The sequence below is a fragment of the Saccoglossus kowalevskii genome, chromosome 13, assembly GCF_978046115.1.
Source record: "Saccoglossus kowalevskii chromosome 13, keSacKowa6.1, whole genome shotgun sequence".
Lineage (NCBI taxonomy): Eukaryota > Metazoa > Hemichordata > Enteropneusta > Harrimaniidae > Saccoglossus > Saccoglossus kowalevskii.
Genome location: NC_140653.1, coordinates 16,777,920 through 16,802,041, shown reverse-complemented (window position 1 = coordinate 16,802,041; position 24,122 = coordinate 16,777,920). Strand labels below are relative to the sequence as shown.

Below are 24,122 nucleotides of genomic sequence, written 5' to 3'. Positions count from 1 at the left end.
CATTCGCAGTCACTCCTACCAGTTGATCAACTCATGATGTGGTCTGCGTTTACAATTGCATTCTTTGGTTTTCTCCGTGTGAGTGAATTCACTGCTCAATCACTGACCAACTTCAATGAAGCTACAACAATGGTTCGTTCCGATATCCACTTCGACCAATCACTCAACAGTCTCAACATCACCATAAAATCGTCGAAGACTGACCCATTCCGACGTGGGCAAAATATCATCGTCGCAGCCTCAGGATCATCTGTCTGCGCCGTGCGAGCTTACCTACGTTACACCTCCATTGCTTTGCACCCAGCACAATCTCCAGCCTTTCAATTCACGGATGGGTCATTTTTAACAAGACAAAGGATTACACTTGAACTGCAACGTCTCCTCGCACGAGCAGGTTTCTACAATACCAGTCAATACACCAGTCACAGCTTTTGGAGTGGGGCTGCTACCACCGCTGCTGCTGCTGCAGGGATCCCAGACTGGCTAATTAAATGCCTAGGACGATGGCAAAGTGATGCATATCAAGTCTACATCAAGACTCCTATAGCAACACTACGGAAAGTACCACGGACTATAGCAAAACATTCCGGCAAGTAGCATCCAGGCTTCCCGTTGACAATATTATACTTTTATTACAGACTCTAGTATTGTTGAAACACATATGAACTCCTGTACGAAAATATCTCGTTGAACTATCATGTACAACACTTGATTCAATAACATCGTAATTCGCTATTCATGTATTTCTACCCGTAACCATTCGTTGCATTATTAGTCCAGTTTGAATTTGTTAATTTCATTCATTGCCTCGTACTGACTGAAGCATGTCACTCATTTGACAGTCGTTTATCAATTTTGCCTTTGTACTTTTATTTTCATTATTATCACTTAGTATTTAGCTGCCAATAGGCGTTAGGCCAGGTATTTCATCTGTACCTATTTAACTTAGGACAATTAGATTAATAAGAATTTTGCATGACTCATTTGCCATTACACTGTGCCTAACTTTTTTCCACTCGTAATTTGGGCGCTGTCACTGCAGCATGCACAACCTTGCTTGGGTACCACGGTGTCCTTGCCACAGTGCTAGTCGATGTTGAGACTGGTACCCTGGCAACAGCACTTACGACGCCCACAAATGAACAAATCTGAGAAAGGTCCACATGTAGTATCTATATATGTAATATCAAAGCAATCGAACTTGCGGTTTTTAACAAGAAGTTGAGAATATCACTTTTTACCAAAAATGACAAAAATATTCACCAAAATTAGAGAATTGAAGATATCATCACGAAATCAACAAATCTGAGAGAGGTCCTCATGTAGTACTCTAAGCAATTGGACTTGCAGTTTTTAACAAGAAGTCGAAAATATCACTTTTTACCAAAAATGACAAAAATATTCACCAAAATTAGAGAATTGAAGATATCAACATGAAATGAACAAACCTAAGAGAGGTCTACCCAAGGTACATATACACCAAGTATCAAAGCATTCAGGCTTGTAGTTTTCAAGAATAAGTCAAAAAAGTAAAACATTGACACGGTCGATGGATGATGGACGACGACGGACAATCACTAATATGATAAGCTCCGCTTGACAAAGTCGACAACGGAGCTAAAAAGAAATCTTCACTGCTACAATATTACATAAACGTCACTGTGACTACTAGTCTTAAAGACCCCAAGAAATCTTCACTGCTACAATATCCCATAAAAGTCACTGTTATTACAGAACCCATAGAAATATTCACTGCTACAATATTCCATCACGGTTACCCTTTTTTAGTAACCGTGATTCCATAAAAGTCACTGTGACTGCTAGTCTTAAAGATGCACAAGAAATCTTGACTATAGCAATATTTCATGATTTTGTCACAAAATTTACAATAATTAGTTCAATGCAAAATTATCAAGTTTACATTTACAGTACGATGTTCAACAGTACAACAATCGTATCGAATAATGTCAAGCGTAAGTCGATACAAACTCTAACAGCGAAGGTGCATATATGGATGTCAGATGTATAATAATTCAAAAGTGCAAACATTGGTTAGTGCTGCTCAATTAACTTTTCTAACATTTTTTTAACGTTCAATTTGAAGTCGTCTACTATCTTTTACAGATACCAGTAACATGGTGAATGCATGTTTTTCAGATATATGATATCTATTCATTTTGAGGAGTATATACTAACCTTGTAATTTAACTGTTGCTTCGTAATTCTTAGTGCTGCTGCCATCTAGCGGTGTAATTGTACAAGTATAAGTAGTATTGGTATCTGGTGTAACAATGATTGATAACCAGCTGATTTTATTATTACACTCTGTGTGCGTTTCTGTAAGGGGACTACCATCAACGATCGGTAACCATGTAAAATTGGATTCGGTATGTGCACAGCAGAATAAGAAAACTTTTCTGTTCTGACATGATACAACGTTTTCAATACACTTATTAGTCTTCACTATGAGATAAAAACTAGCTAAGAGTGTGCCGTCTGCTTTTGCTGTAAAATTATATGTTGCAGAGTCACTGAGCTCTAAATTAGTAATAACCAAGCCGACTCCAATTACTAATATGTATTTGGCATTATCAATGTTAACATCATTGTTTTCTTTCTTGACCATTACGTCAACAGGTAATTTAAATGGCAGTATGACAGCCATTCCTTCATTACCTGTCACTGTTGTTGCTGAAATGAAATAAAAAGTTTTATCTTAAACGGTTTATATTCAATACATAAATAACCAAAAGTAAAAAGGTACTAATTAAAATGATCAAGTAAAACCATATTAAGTCTCTGATTCAATTAATATTGTCAAGAGGCAACTAAAATGTTTTTTCCTGCTTGCAAACCATGAGCGGTTGAAAATAATAAAGCAAGTATTTTCCTCCTGAAATCACTTTTTGTCGACTAACTACCAGATTCTGCTGTTAATTTGCCCTGGGCCGTTAAACGGCGATTTTTCTACAGTTTTTCAAGATGTTATTTTAATCTTTCTCGATGCCTAAAAGTTTTACCGTAGTCGTTGATGCCTATTCAAGAGTATGATGTTTATTGCAACTAGCGTGAATGGGTAAACAATGTTGAATTATTCTTTAAATGCTCAGTTTATTTTTTTAAAACAAATAATTTTTATTTAAAAACAAATCATGTCGCTTTCCCATCAAAATCCAAGCCAAAAGATCGTACTACAACATTGGCAAATCTCTTCCGTGTTGCGTTCAATAATATTAACATATTTAAATGAGCTATGGTAATTTGAACACATTGGCATCATCCAGCATTTTGATTGGATAATTAGCGATTTGATCTGTGAGGTCAAAGAACACCGTCCCAGGTCAAAACATGGCGAAAAATTATTTCTACAGCATCGAACATTTAAAATGTGACCGAAATCATTCGCTTGCGATGAAATAAGTTAAAATTTATTTGCATGTCATAACGATTCAACAAATTTATTTTTTGCTCGTTACTATAATTACTACTAGTTAATAATCAACAATTGAGAAATGCAGCATGACTGGATTGCACAGCAGTGATTATTTGTTACTAAGCAATTTTTAAAACTAGCGCCGAAGGCGCATATTAGTTTTTATGTTTATATAAGAGATTGCATACTTACCTTTGGTTAATGAAATTTTAATTTCATAAACAAATGGGATAATTGCCAATTATCATATATACTGGTTAAATAAAATCGAAATAACAGTGGATAGCTCCCGTAGGGGGCGTCCTTCCCCTGTCATCTGATTTGCATACTTCCAGATCTTTTTGACCACGATATTGATTCGTAGCTATTTATCTGGGATGGTTTTGGGTGGGAAGGTAAGTATGCAATCTCTTATATAAACATAAAAACTAATATGCGCCTTCGGCGCTAGTTTTAAAAGTTTATTACAGAGTATTGCATACTAACCCCTTTGGTTAATGAAATTTTAATTTCATAAACAAATGGGACAGATTACCAGAGAATATCTCTTGGCAGATAAATACTACCCCACCTGATTATGGAATTGAAAAAATTCCATCCCCCTAACTGTATAACTCCCGCTAACTGAATAATTCTTGCAGTTGCGGGAAGTTACATGCCCTATTGTTTCGTTACAACTTGGCCTGTCACTAGGTAGCCTAACGAGTGTAGGCCCTGTGACTCGGCCGCTAGGTCTTTCAGGTAATAAGAGAGAAAAGTGTTGCTAGTTTTCCAGGACCCGGCTGCTAGCACCTAGGCTAAAGAAGCTCCGCTAGCAAATGCCTCTTAAGTCATGCATCTTGGCAGTGACTTTGCCTGCCTCTGTGCTCAAATACTTATCACTATAAGCGTGGTAAACTGTCTCTTTTACCCATCTCGCTAACGTGAATTTCGACGCCGCTGAGCTTTGTTTACCTTTTTGGTAACAAACGAACATCGACCTTTGACCCCTTCTGACCCCGGAAGTACGTTTCTTATAATAAGCTAGCGCACGTACCGGACAAAGAATTCTGTCTTGTTTTTCATTGGAAATATTGCTCAGTGCCGGGATAACGATCGGAGTCGCCGTCTCGTGCAGTTTCTGATTTTTTCCTCTGAATTTTACTGATGTCATTAAAATCGCTTTATCGGGATAAAACACCGTAAAATTGTCTTCAAATGACAGAGCGTGTATTTCGCTAACTCGCCTCCCTGAAGCGAGTGCTAGCAGAAAAACAGTCTTTTTCGTCCAGTCCTATAGTGACGCCAATTCCTTCGGTTCGTATGGGAATTGTCGTAGCGCTTCAAGGACTACTGACAAGCTCCATGCAGGTGCTTTGTACCTCTCAATGGGGCCCGCCTGTGTAATAAAGCCCTTGAACAGATCGGAGATTGTCGGGTCATCCGAAATGTTTTTGCCTAGGCTTAGTTTGAGTACAGAGTTGATCGCCGATTTATAGTTTTCTACTGTCCCCGGTTTCAACTTTTTTCCGTTGATCAAATAAGAAAAAAACTCCGCTACTTGGGGCAAAGAGGGATAGAGTGGATGTATATCCCCTGCAAGACACCAATTACGAAATTTTTCCCAGTGGTATTGATACAATCCATTTGAGGAATCCCTAAGCCCGGCCGTCGTTGTTTGCGACACTTGGCTTGAAAACCCTTGAATCTAAATTGCTGGATAGTTTCCACACGTGAAGTTGGTACAGCTCCGGGTTGGTTGGTGTATAACCGCCGGGTTGTGTCAACGTGATTTCTTGTGGCAGGCTTCTCGGATGGTCCGTTAGCAGAGATAGCAGTAACGGAAACCAAGTCTGAGACGGCCAGTTCGGTGCCACTAGAATCATGTGCGAGTTCTCCGATTGTTCCAGTTTTTGTAACGTTCGGTGGATCAATGGAAATGGTGGGAATGCGTAACTGAACATTCCGCCCCACTCCATCTGAAGTGCGTCCCACGTCAGTGACTGTTTGTCCGGATAACGCGTCACAAAAACGGGACGTTTTTTGTTTTCCGGTGTTGCAAACAGATCTACCTGGGGTTCCCCCCACATGTCGAACACTAGGTTTACTGCCATCTGTGACAGCTCCCATTCTGTGTCGTCGTAGGGTTTCCCCCGGGATAGCGAGTCCGCTACACCGTTTTGGACTCCCGGTATATGTTTGCACATCAGCTCGACTTTGTTTTGTGCACACCACTTTAGCACTGCTACAGCATGGTCGTTTAACGACTGTGATTTCGTTCCCCCTTCCTTGTTGAGGTAAGCTACTACAGTCTGATTGTCGGATCTTATTAACACGGCCCGGTTTTTTACCGCTTTTTTGAAGCATTGCAGGGAGAACTGCACCGCTAGCATTTCCAGCCGGTTTATGTGAAATTTCCTTTGTTTTTCGTTCCACTGACCGTGTGCAATCCCGTCCATGCAGTGCCCTCCCCAGCCCGTCATGAATGCGTCTGTCACCAACGTTACTGTCGGTTTCGCCTTGTCCATGGGAATCCCCGCCGTGAGGTTCTTGAGGTTGCCCCACCACGGAAGTGATTCCAGAAAGGGCGGTGTGAACAGTACCGGTTTTTCGTATTTTATCCCGTCCTTTGATAGTCGCATTTTTAACTGTGCGTCTAACACTAGGCGTTGGATCGGTCTGGACTGTAGTGCCGCTCTCGGTACTAAGCCCCTCATCGAAGTTAACATCCCCACTAGTCGCATTACCTGGCGTAGTGTGGCTTGTTTTTGTTTTAGACATGATTGTATCATTTTTTGTACATTGTCGATTCTGTGCTGGGCTGGTTGGATCATGCCTTTCTCCGCATCCAGTTCCATGCCCAGAAAGACTATTTTCTGCGTCGGTATTAATTCTGATTTTTCCATATTTATCAGAAAACCTAGCTTTAGCAGTAGACTGACAGTCCGCTCGGTTGATTGACAAATCAGGTTCCGATTTTGACTTTTTATCAGCCAGTCGTCTAAGTAGGGGTTGACGTCTGCTGCGTTCTTGTGCAGTAACGCCACCACTGTGCGTAGAACTTTTGTAAACAGAAGTGGGGCTGACGTCAGGCCGAAAGGTAGGACGGTGTACTGATACGTTACACCGTTCACCACGAATCGTAACAAGCGCCTGCTTTCTGTGTGTATTGGTATGTGCAGGTAAGCGTCGGTCAAGTCGAGGGACGTCATCCAGTCCCCTTTTTGAATTGACGCTCTCACTAGTGCCGGAGTTAACATTTTGAACGTTTCTTTCTTCACAATTTTGTTCAACTCCTTTAAATCCAGCACCAGCCTGTACCCACCGTTGGATTTCTTGACGGGAAATAACCTCGAGATGAAAGAATTTTTCGGGTTTTGTACCCGCTGAATTACCTTTTTTTCGAGTAGTATTTCCACGCTTTCTTTCAGTATTGTTGACTGAGTAGAGCCCGGTTTCCCCGAAATACATGTTCTTTTTTCGCATTTCGGTTCTTTTATCAACGGTATTCGATACCCATGTGTTATTATCGATATCACATATGGATCGTTTCTTTCCACCGGGGAATACATTTCTGCAGACGCAGTGCCACCGGCGTCGAGGGACTCACCAACCCTCGGTCGCTTGTGGCGGTATACATTGACATCGCCGATTTCTCCATTTCCCCCTGGAGTGAATGCGGCGTTATATCCCCGTTTAACGTCCTTCCCCCCCTTTTTTTCCCACCTGGAGGGGAGTAGGGACTCTGCCTTACGGGTTTCTGTTTTTTCACCGGTCGATGCGTCATTCTCCCTAGGTCCACGCATTCGACCGGTTGTTTGTTTATACGATCGCCCACCGACTTGAGGTGCGGCCGACCGTGTTTTTGTTGTGCACGATTGAGTTCCCGCCATCCTGGGCACTGAACAAAATCGCTTAATGCACGATGTTTTGCACGACTTGGTTCCCGCCGACCTGGGCACTGAACCGAATCGTTTAATGCAAGTGGTATATGTGTAAGGGGATCTGTGGTTTGATTTGTTTGACAAAAATACTCGGAGACTTGAGTAATATTTGACATGTTTAATCGCACCTTGTTTTGATACATTACCATATTTGCTGACGTATAGTCAGGAAGACTGTTACCAGTCTGTTTCCTTTTGCCTGATTCGGGTTTGCCTTTGCGTTTCCCTTGGGCTGACCCGTAGTAGCTTGGTTAACTGGCTTCGCCTTGGTCGCGATGCTCTGCTTGTTATTAGTGGCTTGCTTGGCTTTAAAGGCGCCTTCGATCATCACACGGTTAACTTTTGCTGCTGCTTTCTCATCCAACTTAGAATTCACAGCGCTGAGTTTTCCGTCGAATAATTTGGTCCCTCTGAAATCGATCGTCGCCAATTCGTTCTTGATTTCAGTGTTGGCGGCTGTCTTTAGCATAGCGGACCAAACTGCTGCACGGCGAGAGTGTTGAATAGTCGCTCGTAACTGGAAATGACTCTGTATTATGTCAGCGTCGACGACGTTAGTAGCGACCAACAGCGGCTCTAATGTGCTAAACAGTTCATCCTTGGTGATGTTGCCTGTTTTGAATTTCGCTAACTGAATTTGTGTAGTAGTAGTGAAAAATTCTCTATGGCTTAATGCAAGAGAAGTGTCCCAAACGTTGTTTTCCAATCTACATAGCGTTGACTGGGACAGGCAATACGGGATGTAAACTTGTGGTTTGCCGAGTGGATGTTTCGTTATACTTCCTTCGGCGACCATTTCCCGGACGCATGGCTCCAGTTCTGGTGGTTGTACGCCGAGAGGTCGTTCGTGCAGGCTGGCGTCGGTACCGACCGGTGTTTTCCACTCATCAGCGGGCGGTATAACTTTTTGGTAGCGTCTGCTCCAATCGTCCCGGTTAGTCCCCAAGAAGTCGTCCTTGGTGGCTGTAGCGGTTTTTTCGGTAACTTCACGATCCCATTTGCCTCCTCCGATCACGCGTTGTGTTGTAGCAGCGCCCTGTGTCAGTCGGGGAGACCATGGTAGCATTGCTGAAGTCGCAAAAGTGTCCTTTTTCGGCAGTGTAGACAAACCGATCGAGAAACGTGGGGCGTCCGCCATCGGTGGAATCGGTAGAGGTAAGATTTTCTTGACCATAACCGCACCTTTCGTGATAGCATCGGAGCGGATTTTGAATTCGGGGTCCTCCTTGTCGGTACCACTCGCTGTTGTGGTTTTCGACGAGCCGGCCTCCCCCGCGTTGCTTGTAGTATCTTCAGTAGAAAAAATCACGCCTGCCTCAGCTAGTGCGTCTTCAACATTTTCTCGCACCACTGTTGTGTAGGATTTTTTCTTTTCCGCCGTTGATGTTGATGTTGATATGGCACTCTTCACACTTTCGTCCGAAAGTGTTTGAATCCGAAGTGCTGGGATGAACGGTGTTCAACTCTCCGGTATCCATATTTTCCGCCATCTTGAAACTGAAGGCGGGCTTTTGGGTTTCGTTACTAAAACTACAATTTTTTACTCAAGGTGACTAAGTACGAAGTTCTTGATGTCCACAAGAGCTTCCTGACACACTAATAGTTCGGTGGCTGTGTTGATGGGTGGTAACAATGTATTTCCACCGCAAAAACAATGATATTTTGGCAAACCCAAATTTCAACCGTGAATCAATCTCGTGGTTAAAAATGGAAGTATGCAAATCAGATGACAGGGGAAGGACGCCCCCTACGGGAGCTATCCACTGTTATTTCGATTTTATTTAACCAGTATATATGATAATTGGCAATTATCCCATTTGTTTATGAAATTAAAATTTCATTAACCAAAGGGGTTAGTATGCAATACTCTGTAATAAACACAGTTGTTGTGTTTGTTTTTATTTGAAAATATACTTTCGTTACTAATAAAATGAAAAAAAAATAATTATATTTGGCGCATGATGTTCGTTAATTTTTTTTGTTATTCCAGCAAGAAAAAAATTTATAAAATTTTAGATTAGCTTCTGCAATAGTTTCTTTCGTTTTAGGTGGTATAACTGCCAACTTTCAAAGTTGGCGTAGGTGGATTTTTCAATGAAAATCCCAAAAAAATACTTGATGATCATCCAACAGCAGTGAAATCAATTTTTCAGATGGGCGAATTTACGGCAGAATTCGGTAGTAGTTGCCAACCGTCAAAACAGAGACTAGAGTTCATTTTATGCACAGTATAAATACATCATTCATAAAGCCTCACTAATCATGAAGCTTGCATACACAGTTCACTCATAAGTTTTGATACTATAAGTGATATCCATGAAATCACTTTGGATAAAAGTAAATGCAACTAGTTTGAGAGTTAATGTGCGTGTGTATGATGGTATTTCTAGTTTATTGCATTTTTATTTAATTAAACTTGAATTAAAATGCAATTCTATGATAAATTAAATTGAATTGAAATTGAGTTAAATTCAACTCCAATTAAATCGCAACCCTATATAGTCGCATAATCCAAACCTAAAAGTTAATTCAACAATATTAAAAGTTAGTCCAATGTGTGTCATCACGATGGTAAGATGTACATGCGTGTCCGTGTGTGTAAGTAAAATTTTTATTCCAGCCACCAATTTTGTTGCATTAGCCAGACACAAGTAGTTGAAAATGCAACTGTCAATAGATGAAGTCTACTGTGTTAAAGAAACATGCACAATGATAACATCCTTATGATTTAATTGTATTATATTCAGAAATTGTTCAACTTTTGTTTCAGTATAAATATTAAGATAATTCTGCTCTATCTACACATAAAAGAGAAACTTAGAGTGCCTTGGTTCAATATTTGACAATGTGGTCATGCAAAACAATAAAAAGCTTAAATCTTACTTTCAGGCACATCTGGAAGTCCACTTCCACCAGTACCAGACACATTTTGTAAAAATTTACTAAATAAGAAAAGAAATGTAAAACAGTTTACTAGTACATATATTAAAATTAGTGTATTTAATTCTACGCTAAGCATATTTTTACTGGTGTTCTATAAAGAAAACATATACTGTTGTGTTTTTGTGATAAGAATGTCTTGGCATAAAGTCAATGATAATGACACAGTCCCATTGCAAATAGAGGAAATGTTATTCATGGCTAAGATAAAGTAAGATGACCGCAAGTCTTTTGTCTTTTACCTGATTACAAATTAAATCGTTATGGACATGTATTGCTACATGTAATAAAATTGGATATGCAAATCCTGGTCATATGACCAGGTTAATTGCTTCTGAATGAATTTGTAGTGTAATGTCAATAATTGAGAATTAATAATAGACTTATCTAGTATCAACAAAAATTAGATTTATTAAATGACTTATAAATTTGCAATCTAATATGGTCACAAAATTTCTATTTCTATTTGTTAATTCTCATATTTATGCAATTTTTGTACCCAAACTCAAGTGAAATGCATGTCTCTAGCATCGTAAGCGTGTGCCAGCTTATTTGTTATGCTGTTACCCAATGACACTCTTTCTAATAATGTTTTCATAGTGGGAAATTAAGATGCTTTACAATTTTATGAGAATGAAACATAGGTGACTAACACAAAATGTATGTTTAAGATTATACTTGGAGTTTCATTGAAAGTTTACTCACATCCATAGTCATAATCTGTTGTATTAGCTAATATGCATCTCAGGAGAAAATCATGCCATTCATGAATTCATTTGTAGCCAACCATGTTATCTTAAATTATCTATGTACATTGTTTTTATATTTTTATTGTTTGACTATTAATTATTAACCTTTGCAAATAAACTGATCTGATTGTAAACAAATTGTCATGAACATGTACATGTATCCTAACATGTATAATTTCTGTATCCCATGAACACTGTGGATCTCTGGCTGCCACACAGGGATAACAATCTGTATGTCTATTTCAATACTGCACTGGTACTTGCATTGTTATGATGATACCCCGTATCATCACCTCCAGTTACACAAGTATTGCTTGAGTTATCCCATGAACAGTGTGGATCTCTGGCTGCCACACAGGAATAACAATATGTATGTCTATCATGATATTGCATTGGACACAGGGATAACAATCTGTATGTCTATTTCAATACTGCACTGGTACTTGCATTGTTATGATGATACCCCGTATCATCACCTCCAGTTACACAAGTATTGCTTGAGTTATCCCATGAACAGTGTGGATCTCTGGCTGCCACACAGGAATAACAATATGTATGTCTATCATGATATTGCATTGGTACTTGCGTTGTTATCAAATGCAATGTAGTACATATGACCTACCCGGAATTATCACCTCCAGTTACACAAGTACTGCTTTCTGTATCCCATGAACAGTGTGGATCTCTGGCTGTCACACAAGAATAACAATTAGTATGTCTTTCACAATACTGCATAGGTACTTGTATTACTTGGTCATCAAAGGCAAGATACAGATAAGTTTCTGAGAGCTTCATTAATGGGACAGGTTTAGCTTCCTGAAAACAAGAAAATCAATCAAGGATCATTAAAATTATATCTAGGACATTTTTTCAATAAATCTTGATTAATTATGAGGGCATGACTATCAACTATTGGTTTAGTTAATATGATGAAATATAAAATTACCAAATGACTGGGCTAATGAATACTGTTAATGGTTCTTCATTGCAAATGAAAGAAACAGATTTCTTACATATATATAATGCAGAAAACTCAAGATAGCTAAGCTAAGGGCCCCCAGGGTTAAGCTACCTGTAAGAGCCTTGGTAAATCCCTATGAAACTCAACTTCACCTAAAGTGCAGTAGCACTGATAACAGGTGCTGTCAAGAGAAAAGTCTCAGAGGTATTTAGGATTAATTATAGCTCATGCATCTTGGCTGTAATGTCCTCTGTGGGGAGTCAACATTTGAGTATCCAGGTAGATTGTCTCAATTTTTGTGAACCCATCTGGAAAGTAGGGTACAACTCATTTTTGACTGCTGTTTCCCCTACATTGTTAGTGGACCTCTGAGCTTGATTAAACCTAGACACAAATGCACGCTTCTGATATATGCACAAGTGCAAACATTGGGCACAGGGTCTGCTGTTCCCTGTTGTGCCAGGAGCCAGATTCAACATTTGGATGCATATAGGGGAAGTCGGTTCATCAGGTGTTAATTAGTTCTTGGCCCCAAGGAAGTGATTAGTCCAGGTGTGTGAGTCAGCCTGAAAGACTGCTAAATTACATGTATCAGTGAAGAAAATAATTCATAAAAGGATGCATCTTCTGTTTGAAGCCAAGGAGACCAGAAATAGGTTCTTTCTCATAATGTGGCTTTTAGAATGCCTGCTAAAGAGACTGACGCTGATGACACTGACCCACATGTTGGTGTAGCCAACTTTGACCGCCCCACAGCGTAATGTGAGACAGCCCCTTGAGCAGTATTTTAATGTTGTCATTTTTGGCAATGTTTCTACCCAAATGATGCTATCTCTGATGGACTGGAGCATGGTGTTTACTGGTCCCTCTGAAAAACCCTGTGCTTCCAGTGTCATTTGTGTGTCATGTGTCGCTAATATCAGTGACACTGGCGAAATGCATGTGCATCAATGCTGGATTTTACAACCCATGCCAGTGCTGTCTGATGGAGCAAACAAGGATATACTTAATCTATGTTCAGTGATATAACATTCAAAATAATCAGAAATAGTACAGATAAACCAACTAACCAAAGATGGCGATACTTAGATGACGGTCACACAGAAGGAAGTGTAATTAGGAGTTTATTTAAGAATTGGCTTAATATCAATATACATTATACCCATTTGCTGCAACATAATTTTTTTTGTTCCTTTCTGTAGTTGCTTATCCCTCTTTTCTAGGGTTATAGATAAATATTTAACTAAAACAAATACTAGTAGTGATTGGTGTGACATCCTAAACTATAGTTCATACATCCATCAATGCTATATCCCAATGATGACTGCAAATTAGTTGACAAACTATTCTCAATATGTTAAAAAATCTAGCAGTACAATATGCTTCAATTCTCAACATAGTTTCATCTCTTAAAGATTGTGAAATTATAGACTCAAACAAACCTCTGTCACATAGGTTTCTTCAATAACATATTCATCATCAAAAAGAACTTTCAAAATACTTCCTCGATCTGAAAAAAACAAAATATGATAGAGATTATGTAAACAAGTTATTGTATACAGTCCCTGTAGCAATTAGGGGGACAAAGTTATTCATGCCTAAGATAAAGCTATATAGTCAAAAAGCAAGATGGCCACAAGTTATGAACATGTATCCAATTGAATACGCAAATCAGTGGTGACCAGATAAATTGTTTATGAATGGATTTGTAGTGTCATATGGCCAGTAATTGAGAGTGAGTAGACTAATCCAGCATAAACAAATTAAACAGATTTATTAAATTTCTATTTGCTAATTCTCATATTTTTGCAGTTTTTATATCAAAACTCAAGTAAAATGTCTCTAGTGTGTCAGCTTATTTGTTATGGAGTAACACAATGACACTCTTTGTTTTCATGGTGGGAAATTAAGGCACTTAACAATTTAATGAGATTAAAAGCACAAGTCAAACATGAACATGTACAACTTGGAGTGTCAGTTAAAGTTTACTCACACCCATAGTTGTAATCTGTTGTACAAGCTAATATGCATCTCAGAAGGAAATCTTGCCATTGCCTATCCAATTAAAACTAGACTGATACTCATGTTATGCTAAATGATCTATGTACATTTTCTGTTAATGTTTTTTTTATTATTATTTTGATTTTTGACTATGAACATTTGATGAAATAAGTTACACAATAATAATGAATCAGTGTTTTTTAATGATTTAAAATTAAATGCATGTTGCTCACTCTCTTTAACAGTTTCTAACAAATTATTTTAACATAAAATTCAGACACCTGTATATATATTTGTAAATGAAAAAAACAAAAAAACAATCCTATGTTAAAATGAAAATAAAAAAAGAAAATACTGACCTGTTCCAATGTAGATAACTTTATGTTGATTGTTGTTTATATCTGGTACTTCAGTTACCAGAATTTGTGTAAATTTAACTCCAATATATGATGTCAATATTGGATCTTTTTCAGAAGGTACTAAATCATACATTAAAGGATGCTTTTTAAGATCATTAAGAATGGCATCAGGCAAAGTTTTCGTATCAGGATCACACTGAAAATAAACAAAAAAAAATCATTAGTGATTATTATTGCAATCCTTATTATAAATCTGAGATGCCATATTTTAGAAGTATGAGAGATATTCGGTTCAGGGTATTTCACCATAATTCATAAAGATGAATTTTTTCAAATACGCAATTTACAGATTTAGCAAGTAATTTGTTTTGTCGTTAAATTGTTAATTTTCTTCAGATGTACAGAACCACATCTCATAGTACAACAGGTGTTAGTCCAGCCAAGTTGTAATGTAAAAGACAGCTTTGAACTAGACTAACTCTGGTAAAACCTAGTCCTAGTTACAAAAGTGCAAAGATAAGCCCTATTCAAGGTAGCTACACTACCAAATATCAAAGCAATCTGGCTTGCAGTTTTCAAGTAGAAGTCATTTACTGTAAAACCTTTTATTTTCACTGACATATTCACTGTGTTTTAATTTCAGGAATTTGTCATGGAAACAATAGATTTATTGTTATTTTTAAATGTTCATGTTGATTTAATTTAGCATATTTTACTTATCAGCGAAATAAACGAATTTTAAACCCAGTGAATAATTAATGCATTTTATATAGTGTATACATTGTGGAAGGACATTCGTTGAGATTTTTTGTCATTTTAAATTCAGCCATTCAGTAAAAAGCAATCAGGTTTAAACAACTAGATATGCTTATGTCAACTATTATGACCTGTCATTGTACCAAGTTTAAACCAAATTGGTCAAAAAAATTACTTGAGATATAAATCAAAATGAAAACAAAACAAAACAGAACATACATTAGATACCTACAAATGTAACATATGTACAGCCTTCATACCAAGTTTAAAACAAATCAATGCAAAGTATGTCAGGGAAAAGTCTAGTGCATTTTTAGATGGTGGGCAGTTGGCCATCTTAGATTGGATGATGAAATTGATGAAAGTGTATATGAATGAGATAAGGTACTAGCTATGTGTAAAATTTAAAAAGGATTGGTCCAGAGGTGTTTGAGATACAGGATGTACAGACACACAGAGACTAAACCATAAATCCCTGTTTCCAAACAGGGACTAATAAACAAATTACCTCGCCAGGATATGGGTCATGACTAGTCACAACTTTTTCCCACTGATCAGTATTAGTGTCTTGGGAATAATACTGTTGATTCTCAAATACAGGCACTGCCTGAGTAAGATCGTATGAACAAACAGCAGGTCGTGGGACACCATTTCTGAAAGAAAAAAATAATAATAAAGGGTCTTGGGGGAAATAATGTTGATTCTCAAATACAGGCACTGCCTGAGTAAGATCGTATGAACAAACAGCAGGTCGTGGGACACCATTTCTGAAAGAAAAAAATAATAATAAAGGGTCTTGGGGGAAATAATGTTTAGAATGATCGGAAACATTTGACAAAATACTATTTCATGTCATACTGGGTTGATTCTCAAATACAGGCACTGCCTGAGTAAGATCGTATGAACAAACAGCAGGTCGTGGGACACCATTTCTGAAAGAAAAAAATAATAATAAAGGGTCTTGGGAGAAATAATGTTTAGAATGATCGGAAACATTTGACAAAATACTATTTCATGTCATACTGGGTTGATTCTCAAATACAGGCACTGCCTGAGTAAGATCGTATGAACAAACAGCAGGTCGTGGGACACCATTTCTGAAAGAAAAAAATAATAATAAAGGGTCTTGGGAGAAATAATGTTTAGAATGATCGGAAACATTTGACAAAATACTATTTCATGTCATACTGGGTTGATTCTCAAATACAGGCACTGCCTGAGTAAAATCGTATGAACAAACAGCAGGTCGTGGGACACCATTTCTGAAAGAAAAAAATAATAATAAAGGGTCTTGGGGGAAATAATGTTTAGAATGATCGGAAACATTTGACAAAATACTATTTCATGTCATACTGGTAACATCAACAGTTCCTAAGCTGCGAAATGCTTTAAGTAAATTCATTAGTAGTAAGTAGTAGTAGGTAATCTAAAAATTATGTTTGCTCAGAACTGACTTTGTAGTTTGTATAATAATATATGACTTATATAAGTAATTGTGCAGTCCTGTCCAATTCCTTTTCAACCAACTCAAATGTTGTCCAGTGCTGGGATCAAGCGACAGTGTACAAATGTGCGTCGGTAGAGGTTATGATCACGGTGACCAGCTACGCCAGAAAAAACACATTTCTAACTTATCTAACTTAACCCTATGCGACAAACTTGATATTATGTGTTCATTATGGGCCATTCTTCCTTGACCAACAAGTACATATTAAAGTGGCAATTTAGTCAAAGATGAGAAAACTGTACATGAAATGTGCCTTGTATACACATATCGGCAATGTAAGCTGCCCAGCAAGTTCCCCTTTTTTATGTCACAAGGGGTATTTCTGTATGCAAATGAGAAGCTAATGAAGAGCCTCGTTTTAAAATACACAAAAATAAAGTTGCCGTAGACTGAGTTTGAAACACATTTTTTTACTTTAACAAATATTTTATGCTTAGAAACATAAAAATTAATAATATTTTGATGTATCAATGAATGATTTTAAACGAGAAAATAGCAGCCATTTCACAGGCACTTTAAAGGGAATGTCAACAACTGGCTTGAGTCGGCAGTAACTCTGCAATTGTGACTTACCATTTAAAACTCACTATTATTGCTATCAAATGACTATTCTGTGATACATGTACATGTATATACTTTAGATAAGGAAAAATCTTGATAATGCAGGCACTGGAAATAGTCTTTTGACTAACTTCTATAATATTAGCTTTGCTACTACTCAACACCATTGTATGCAGGCTGATGTTATGATCAAAGCAGCACGAGGGAAACAACAAAATAATAGATAATCCCATGATTGAAGAGAATTCAAACTATAGAGAAATTAACAATATAAAAATCCTTATATGACTAGTTATACCGATACTATAGCATAAAAAACAACTTACTCATTGGCAATGAAAGCAGCATAAATAGTTTGACCATCAGCAGATAAAGCTGTATCCACTGTAAGTAAACAAATAATTAATGTCATTTTAAAAATATGATCAAATATGCATCTTACATATCTTCTGGCAAATAGGCAGAGGTACTGTACTATCATGCTTAACAACAAATGGCAAGCATCAGCAACGGTATGAAAACAAAACTGCCCAAACATTGTTTTATAATATAAATACTGCAAGTGTGAATAAGTAATATTTTTTCAGATACTTATTTTTACTGTACAACAGAGTAAAACAGTGGAGTGTTGTCAGTGCAAATACATGCTATACATGTGAGCTTGCCAAAATGAACCATTGTTATCTCAATCAGTAGTTATCAAAACGTATATATAACCCTGGAAGCTCAGAACAATGTTCAGGCATTGCGTACATTAATAACACTTCTACAGTACTAGTATGTGATGAATGGTGATATGGGTTTTCACAATTTTCAAACATGTCGTAAAATATAAGTATAAATGCAGAACAACTTGAATACAATACAATACAAACTGAAGCAGATACAGTAACAAATTACCATTTTATGCTTGTATACCTACATTTATCTAAATAATACTAGAGTGTTTCATAACTTTGATGTTTTATCCCCAAAACAACTGATAATTGTTCTTAAAGGGTGGTGGTCGTCACGCTGTGTCCTAATCAATATGGGACTCATATACATATACAACATGTAGAAATACATTGTTTCTTTACATGAAATTCGAACACCGTCCTTTAAGTATAGATAACACAGTGATACTTACATAAAACATTGTAATAATACTTATTTTCACACTGAAGACGAGCTTTCTGATAAGTTGCCCAATTGTTGGTCAATACATTTGAGTTACCACCCTTATCATCCTGCAAACATAAACAAATTGATGTTGATGAATTTATAACAAAGACAGATAGAGCAATGTATATAAACTGTCTACCTGTGATTATATTATATTTGAGATACTGGTAGTGCATATCTTTTAAATGACAAAGGTTACTTGATGGTCGAAATAGGGAGAACTGCTTTTATATACCCCCCCCCCCCCCAGGTAGCCTATATTTTCACAGTCACTTTCTGATAGTCTGAATTTAATAGACGAGTTCCAGGGTTCTCTGGTTGTTTGGCAAACATGCATGTGAGGGAAAGAGGGAGGGAGGGGTACCGGTATATTGATTCACTTTCAGTCAGCTTCAGTTTGGTTCAGAGCATGCTGATTCTGTACATGTTTTGTAGGCATCCACACTACCTTTGAAAATTTACAAAAATTTCTAAGATATAGAAAAAAATGTTTTTCAGTGAAGTTTGACGAAACTATCTGTATGTGCACAATTAGAGGTTATATACAGAGACAAGACAACATGTGGTACTGCGGGAAGCAATGGTGATATATTTTGAGGTGTGTACTGAGAGAACTAATATTAATATTACTCTGAGCAATACCACATGCTATCTCTGATATTATTCACGAATGATCTCTTTATCATATATTCAAAAAGTTACCAACATCAGCAAAGTTGTAGAATAAGGATGTTATCTGTTGACTATGCATAAAACAACACCAGAGTAAAAAAAATAACACAGAGTCAAAAGATCCCCCCTCCTCCCTCTTCTCTTGCGAGCATGCTCAGGGAACATTATTGGTCCAGTTATGTCGGAGATATAGATGCATGAAATTCTTTTTTCCAATATGAATAGAAAGAAAAGAATTATTAATGCTCACCAACCTTACAAACTTTTGCCATTCTTGAATAAATATCACGGGTTTCGCTCTCTAAAGCAACCTCACGAAAGAAAAACAACACCCAGTCTTCAAGCACAGTTTCGGTGTATGATGATATAAAACTTGGCTCTATTATCAAGAAAAGAAATAAGCTGTTGTTGTATCAGTATAGCTTTTAGGTTGGGTGATTTGTCTAGCATAAGACACCTAAAACATAATTGAACTCTGGTGACCTTGCCCTTTGTTATATAATATTATTCCCTTTATCTCTATTTATTTCTATTTATTTCTATTTATTTATTAACACACAACATCCCCCGGAGGGGATGAAAAGGGTTACAAATCAGATATTAGTAAAAGAAAAATAACCACATAAAAAGTAAGGGAACAAAAAGGCATAAAAAAAAAAAAAAAGATAATAATTTGAATACAAGGAATGTATTACTGGCTTAGTTTATGTAGGTGCTGCTGTCTTGTATTAAAACAGTTTTTTAAATATTGCGCTAAAGGAATAGACATTTTCTCGTCACTTAGTAATGATATGAATTTATTTTCATTACTAAATTTGTCAAAATTTGGTATACGTTTATTAGCTACAATGTAAAGTTTTAATCTTATTTCATTGTAATGAGGACAATTTATGACAAAATGTTGTTCATCTTCAACATGGTCATTGTCGCACATATTGCAGACTCTGTCTTTAAAATCCAATCCTGTATGCCGGCCTGTTTGTTTCAATAGGAATATGCATTGTCATAATGAATTTTGAATAGACAAGTTTTGGGGTTAAAACAACTCTCTCCATGAGTTGGTTTTGAAACCCAGTCTAGTATTCCCATGGGATTTGGGAGAAACATAACCAACTATATTATTACAAGATATATGATTTGCTTCAACACATACAACAATGCATATTTCCACTGAGTTCAGTGACCTTTGAATGTATATCATCAGTGATCAGTCAAGTAGAAACAGTCAAAATATTTTATCAGATTTTCTCAATTTTTGCATGATATTTTCATACAGGACATCTGTTGTTCAAACTCAGGGAAGACTTTATACTGATGAATAAGATGACCAAGTTTGATAAAGTTTGGAATAGAATTAGTAAAGTTATTATGCACACAATAACAATCATTAACGACGACGATAACTAGAGACATAAATTTTTCCTTTAATATACCTTTCCCTTCCATTTTTGATGGTACGGGCAAGGTAAAAATGGTGAGAGTTGAACTGAAACCATTTCCATTTCTAAACCTATTCTTTTGGTTTTAGATACAATTGAGCTGGGTCAGGGAGTATTTGAGGGGAGAGGTGATGTCGGCAGTCATATGTATCCACTATCCCACACTAGTCGGACAGTTATATTTGTTGCCCGTCCAAATAGCACTAATATATTTGTAAAGTGTCATCCTGAAAACAAAGTTGACAAGTGAGATGTCCAGTGAAATCATCTTTTTGCCATGACTATTGTTCCCACAATGCTCTTGCAATATCAAAACCATTGATGTGGTAGTTGATATGGTTTTTGATATGACAATTACAATTGTTATTATCTCAATCATCATTGCACAAAACTTTGCTGCACTTGTTTTATGACTATGAAATAGTGAAGTAATTTTGGCAGACTGAAAAATGTATTATACTTTACCTACAGTAATAATTTTGTTTAGTCTGATCTAGTGAATTTCTTGCTTTTGGCCGCAAAACACATACAACATATTGAATTGTTCCTTGCCACTAATGGAAATACCTACAAATGCTTGGCCCAGTTATGTTATTTGTAACAGATGTAGAGAAATATAAACAATTTTGTGTTTTTTTCCAGAATTGTTCAAAATACTGTAACCTCACCCAATGACTCCAATAAAATAAATACAAAAAAAAAGAAATAAGTTACCTTCTCCAATCCATTCATCTGCAGCAACTGAAAATATATCTACAGACTCATTGTACGAAGGAGCCCGACCAATTGTTCTATCTCTGACTCCATTATAAACAAGTGCTGTATAAAGTTTTCCATCATCAGTATCAATTACAGCTGTAGTGTTTTCCAGATAGTGAACAGAACATATATATTCTGGGTCTATTGAGGTTAGTGTCAACTGAAATACAACAATTCCGAGAATAATCATCATAATAGTCAATCAATAGAATTTATCTGTACAAATCTGTATCTGTATTAATTCAAAAAATATTTCCACTAATTCCAATGCATTCCAGATTATTTACATCACATTAAAACACTATCCCTTGTTTACAATGGGTGTAGAAGCATCATATAGCATGTGTTGCACATATAATCCTGTCACTGAACATAAGCTTAGAATAACGTAGTACAAAATAATCAATCTCTATGAAATTTTTAACAGTAACAAAATTACTGGTATTTACTGAAAACATTTTGTAAAAACTTACAGGATTTGAAGAGAACACATAACAATCATGCTTAGATGTATCAGTAGTAGAACCACACACAAGTAGATCATCATTGCTTGGAGGAATCTCCAAAAGAACTTTGATGTAACTCTGACAAGAAGTCTGAAAATGAATACAAACAAAATCAAAAACATGTTATAAGAATTTTCTTGTTTACAGTCGATAATTCAGTGTCTTTGACATTTGAAATTATAAACTACAAAGTCACTGAGATAAATTTGTGCAGAATACTACCAACTACAATCAAAATCCTTAAAATCCTTATCCTTGGATTCAATAATACAATTCCCGACTCCAGACTGACAGAAAACATGATACATGAAACACAAGTGGCTATTTTGCTTTTATACTGTGATAATTTTGTACATTTTAATTATTTTAGAATTTGAATTTATTCACTGTAAGTATTTAATGATACCACAGGCAACATCAATTTTAATTAACAATATAATGCAAAAACAAATTTATATCATACTAGTAAACAAGTAAAAACATTTGCTTATGTTGCTTAGAAATGTCACAAAACCACTCTCATGTTTAGTCTTTATTGTATGATACCCAGATGTTCGGAGATATAACAAATAAATTTAATGACCAATATGGTCACCGATTGACCAAATTAGAATAATGAAAAAAATAAAAATATTGCTGGTACATCATAAATTTTGTATTTTCAGGAAAAAAATTTTTTTTTCTCTAAAATTCAGCTATTGTGAATACACTCTTCACTAACTCACACGATTCCTAGACAATTGATGTGTGGGATAATAGTTAGCATGTTCACACAACATGAGGCAAAACAGTACATTCTGTCCACTTGCCAGGCTCACTGCATTCATAATTGAGAGAATGGTGTCCTCTCAGAGAGGATGTATGTAAAGCTATCGGCCCCATGTACTTTTCCTATTGTCAGTGTACTTATAAGATCCAGTTCTCCTTGTAAAGTGTAACAAAAATGATAGTATGGGGGAAAATTACTCCTCAATCAATCTGATAAATACTGACTTTATAATAAATAAACATTTACATTTGTTGAGAGCCTGAGATAACAAAACAAACTAGAAAGCACTCTGAGAGCACAAACCACACAATCACGCCATTAACATGCTTATATCCAATTTTTTTTAACCTATATGTCTTCTTATAGAAGAGTAAACACCTTTATCATATTGACATAAGCCACGGTTACTTTTTAGTAACCGTGCATAAGCTTACAGGTTTTTTTTTGGACAGAAATACTGAATTGAGTCTTGAATAGTTTATTCACAAATCGGACAGTAGCTCAATTTAAAAATTAAGAATCCTTGCTGCTTCAATTATAGAAATCAGATACAGATCTTTCATAAAGTATTATCAATTGACAATTTCTGAGTTTTTTGTAGAGAAGCAAGTTTATTCCATTTTTACATGATGGGGTCACTGAATATCCATTTTATTAGTATGCACAGGACAGGAATGAAGAAACATACTTAACACGACAGACCTGTATTATTCCACACTAAATGGTCATACCAAAATATGTAGTCGAGCAGTAATTCACAACAAAATTATATTTTTATTTAGAATTTATTTGGTTATTGTTGTATCATACATGTTTTACCTGTTTTACATGTTAAATCAAGTTATTAAAAAGTATGTCTTATCAACGCATTCCCACGTAACAGTGCTTGTAAATTTTTGTTTTCATATTTCTCTCAAAAAAAGCATCATGTTTTATAGTGGCACAACTGTTTACTAGCCTTTTCAGATATATTACTGTACATATTCAGTGAACAAAATATAGTCAATTTTTTTTAATGTATGAATCAAATAATCAAGCATTGTGACCCTATCGTCTTCATAAAATCAAATATTTAAGAGGGGCAAAATATGTCATTTTAACTCTCACTGGAATATCAATGCTTTTTAACAATACACTGCTTCTGTAGATGAGAAATAATGACAAGTCATGTCATTTAGGAAAATTTATTTTGCGATATGTTTAGTTTTTCACAAAATTCAGTTATCTGGCATATGTCAATGTAGCCACACTATATTGATTTTTTACAGTGGTACAGGTACAGTGGGGCTGTATGAAAATGTTAACAGTTTGCAGTGCCCCTCACATGACAGATTGAAATGCTACAGGGAACTTGGAAATGGTCAATTTTTCTTTGTCTGAAGGACAAACCCTCCCACATAAATTTATCTATTAATTCGTTAAGCTACATGTATCTTGAAATGAATAGCAACAAGATTCACATTTACACCTTACCTGAAAATTTCATAAAGATTTGTTCATAATAGCAATCCCAAAATTGTTGTTTCCATAGCATCGAAAGCCATATCTATCCAAAATTCTAATTGTGTGGTTCTTGTATATTAGAGAAAACCTCTCCCAATAATTTCATGAAAATTCATGAAC

The 24,122-nt window shown here is 36.4% G+C and overlaps 1 protein-coding gene across 1 annotated transcript in view; it reads right to left on the bottom strand.

The window, feature by feature from the left end:
• The window catches only part of LOC102809636 (semaphorin-2A-like), a 66,167-nt gene that overhangs the window by 32,940 nt on the left and 9,105 nt on the right, over positions 1 to 24,122 (bottom strand). Inside the window, exons 5-16 of the mRNA XM_085507331.1 lie at positions 21,698 to 21,820; positions 21,180 to 21,384; positions 19,281 to 19,405; positions 18,320 to 18,419; positions 17,517 to 17,574; positions 16,146 to 16,219; positions 15,631 to 15,839; positions 14,367 to 14,562; positions 13,449 to 13,516; positions 11,668 to 11,861; positions 10,240 to 10,298; positions 2,197 to 2,691 (exon numbers count right to left, since the gene is read on the bottom strand). Of these exons, the coding sequence (XP_085363457.1) occupies positions 2,197 to 2,691; positions 10,240 to 10,298; positions 11,668 to 11,861; positions 13,449 to 13,516; positions 14,367 to 14,562; positions 15,631 to 15,839; positions 16,146 to 16,219; positions 17,517 to 17,574; positions 18,320 to 18,419; positions 19,281 to 19,405; positions 21,180 to 21,384; positions 21,698 to 21,820 (1,906 nt within the window). The remainder of the gene's footprint in view (positions 1 to 2,196; positions 2,692 to 10,239; positions 10,299 to 11,667; positions 11,862 to 13,448; positions 13,517 to 14,366; positions 14,563 to 15,630; positions 15,840 to 16,145; positions 16,220 to 17,516; positions 17,575 to 18,319; positions 18,420 to 19,280; positions 19,406 to 21,179; positions 21,385 to 21,697; positions 21,821 to 24,122) is intronic.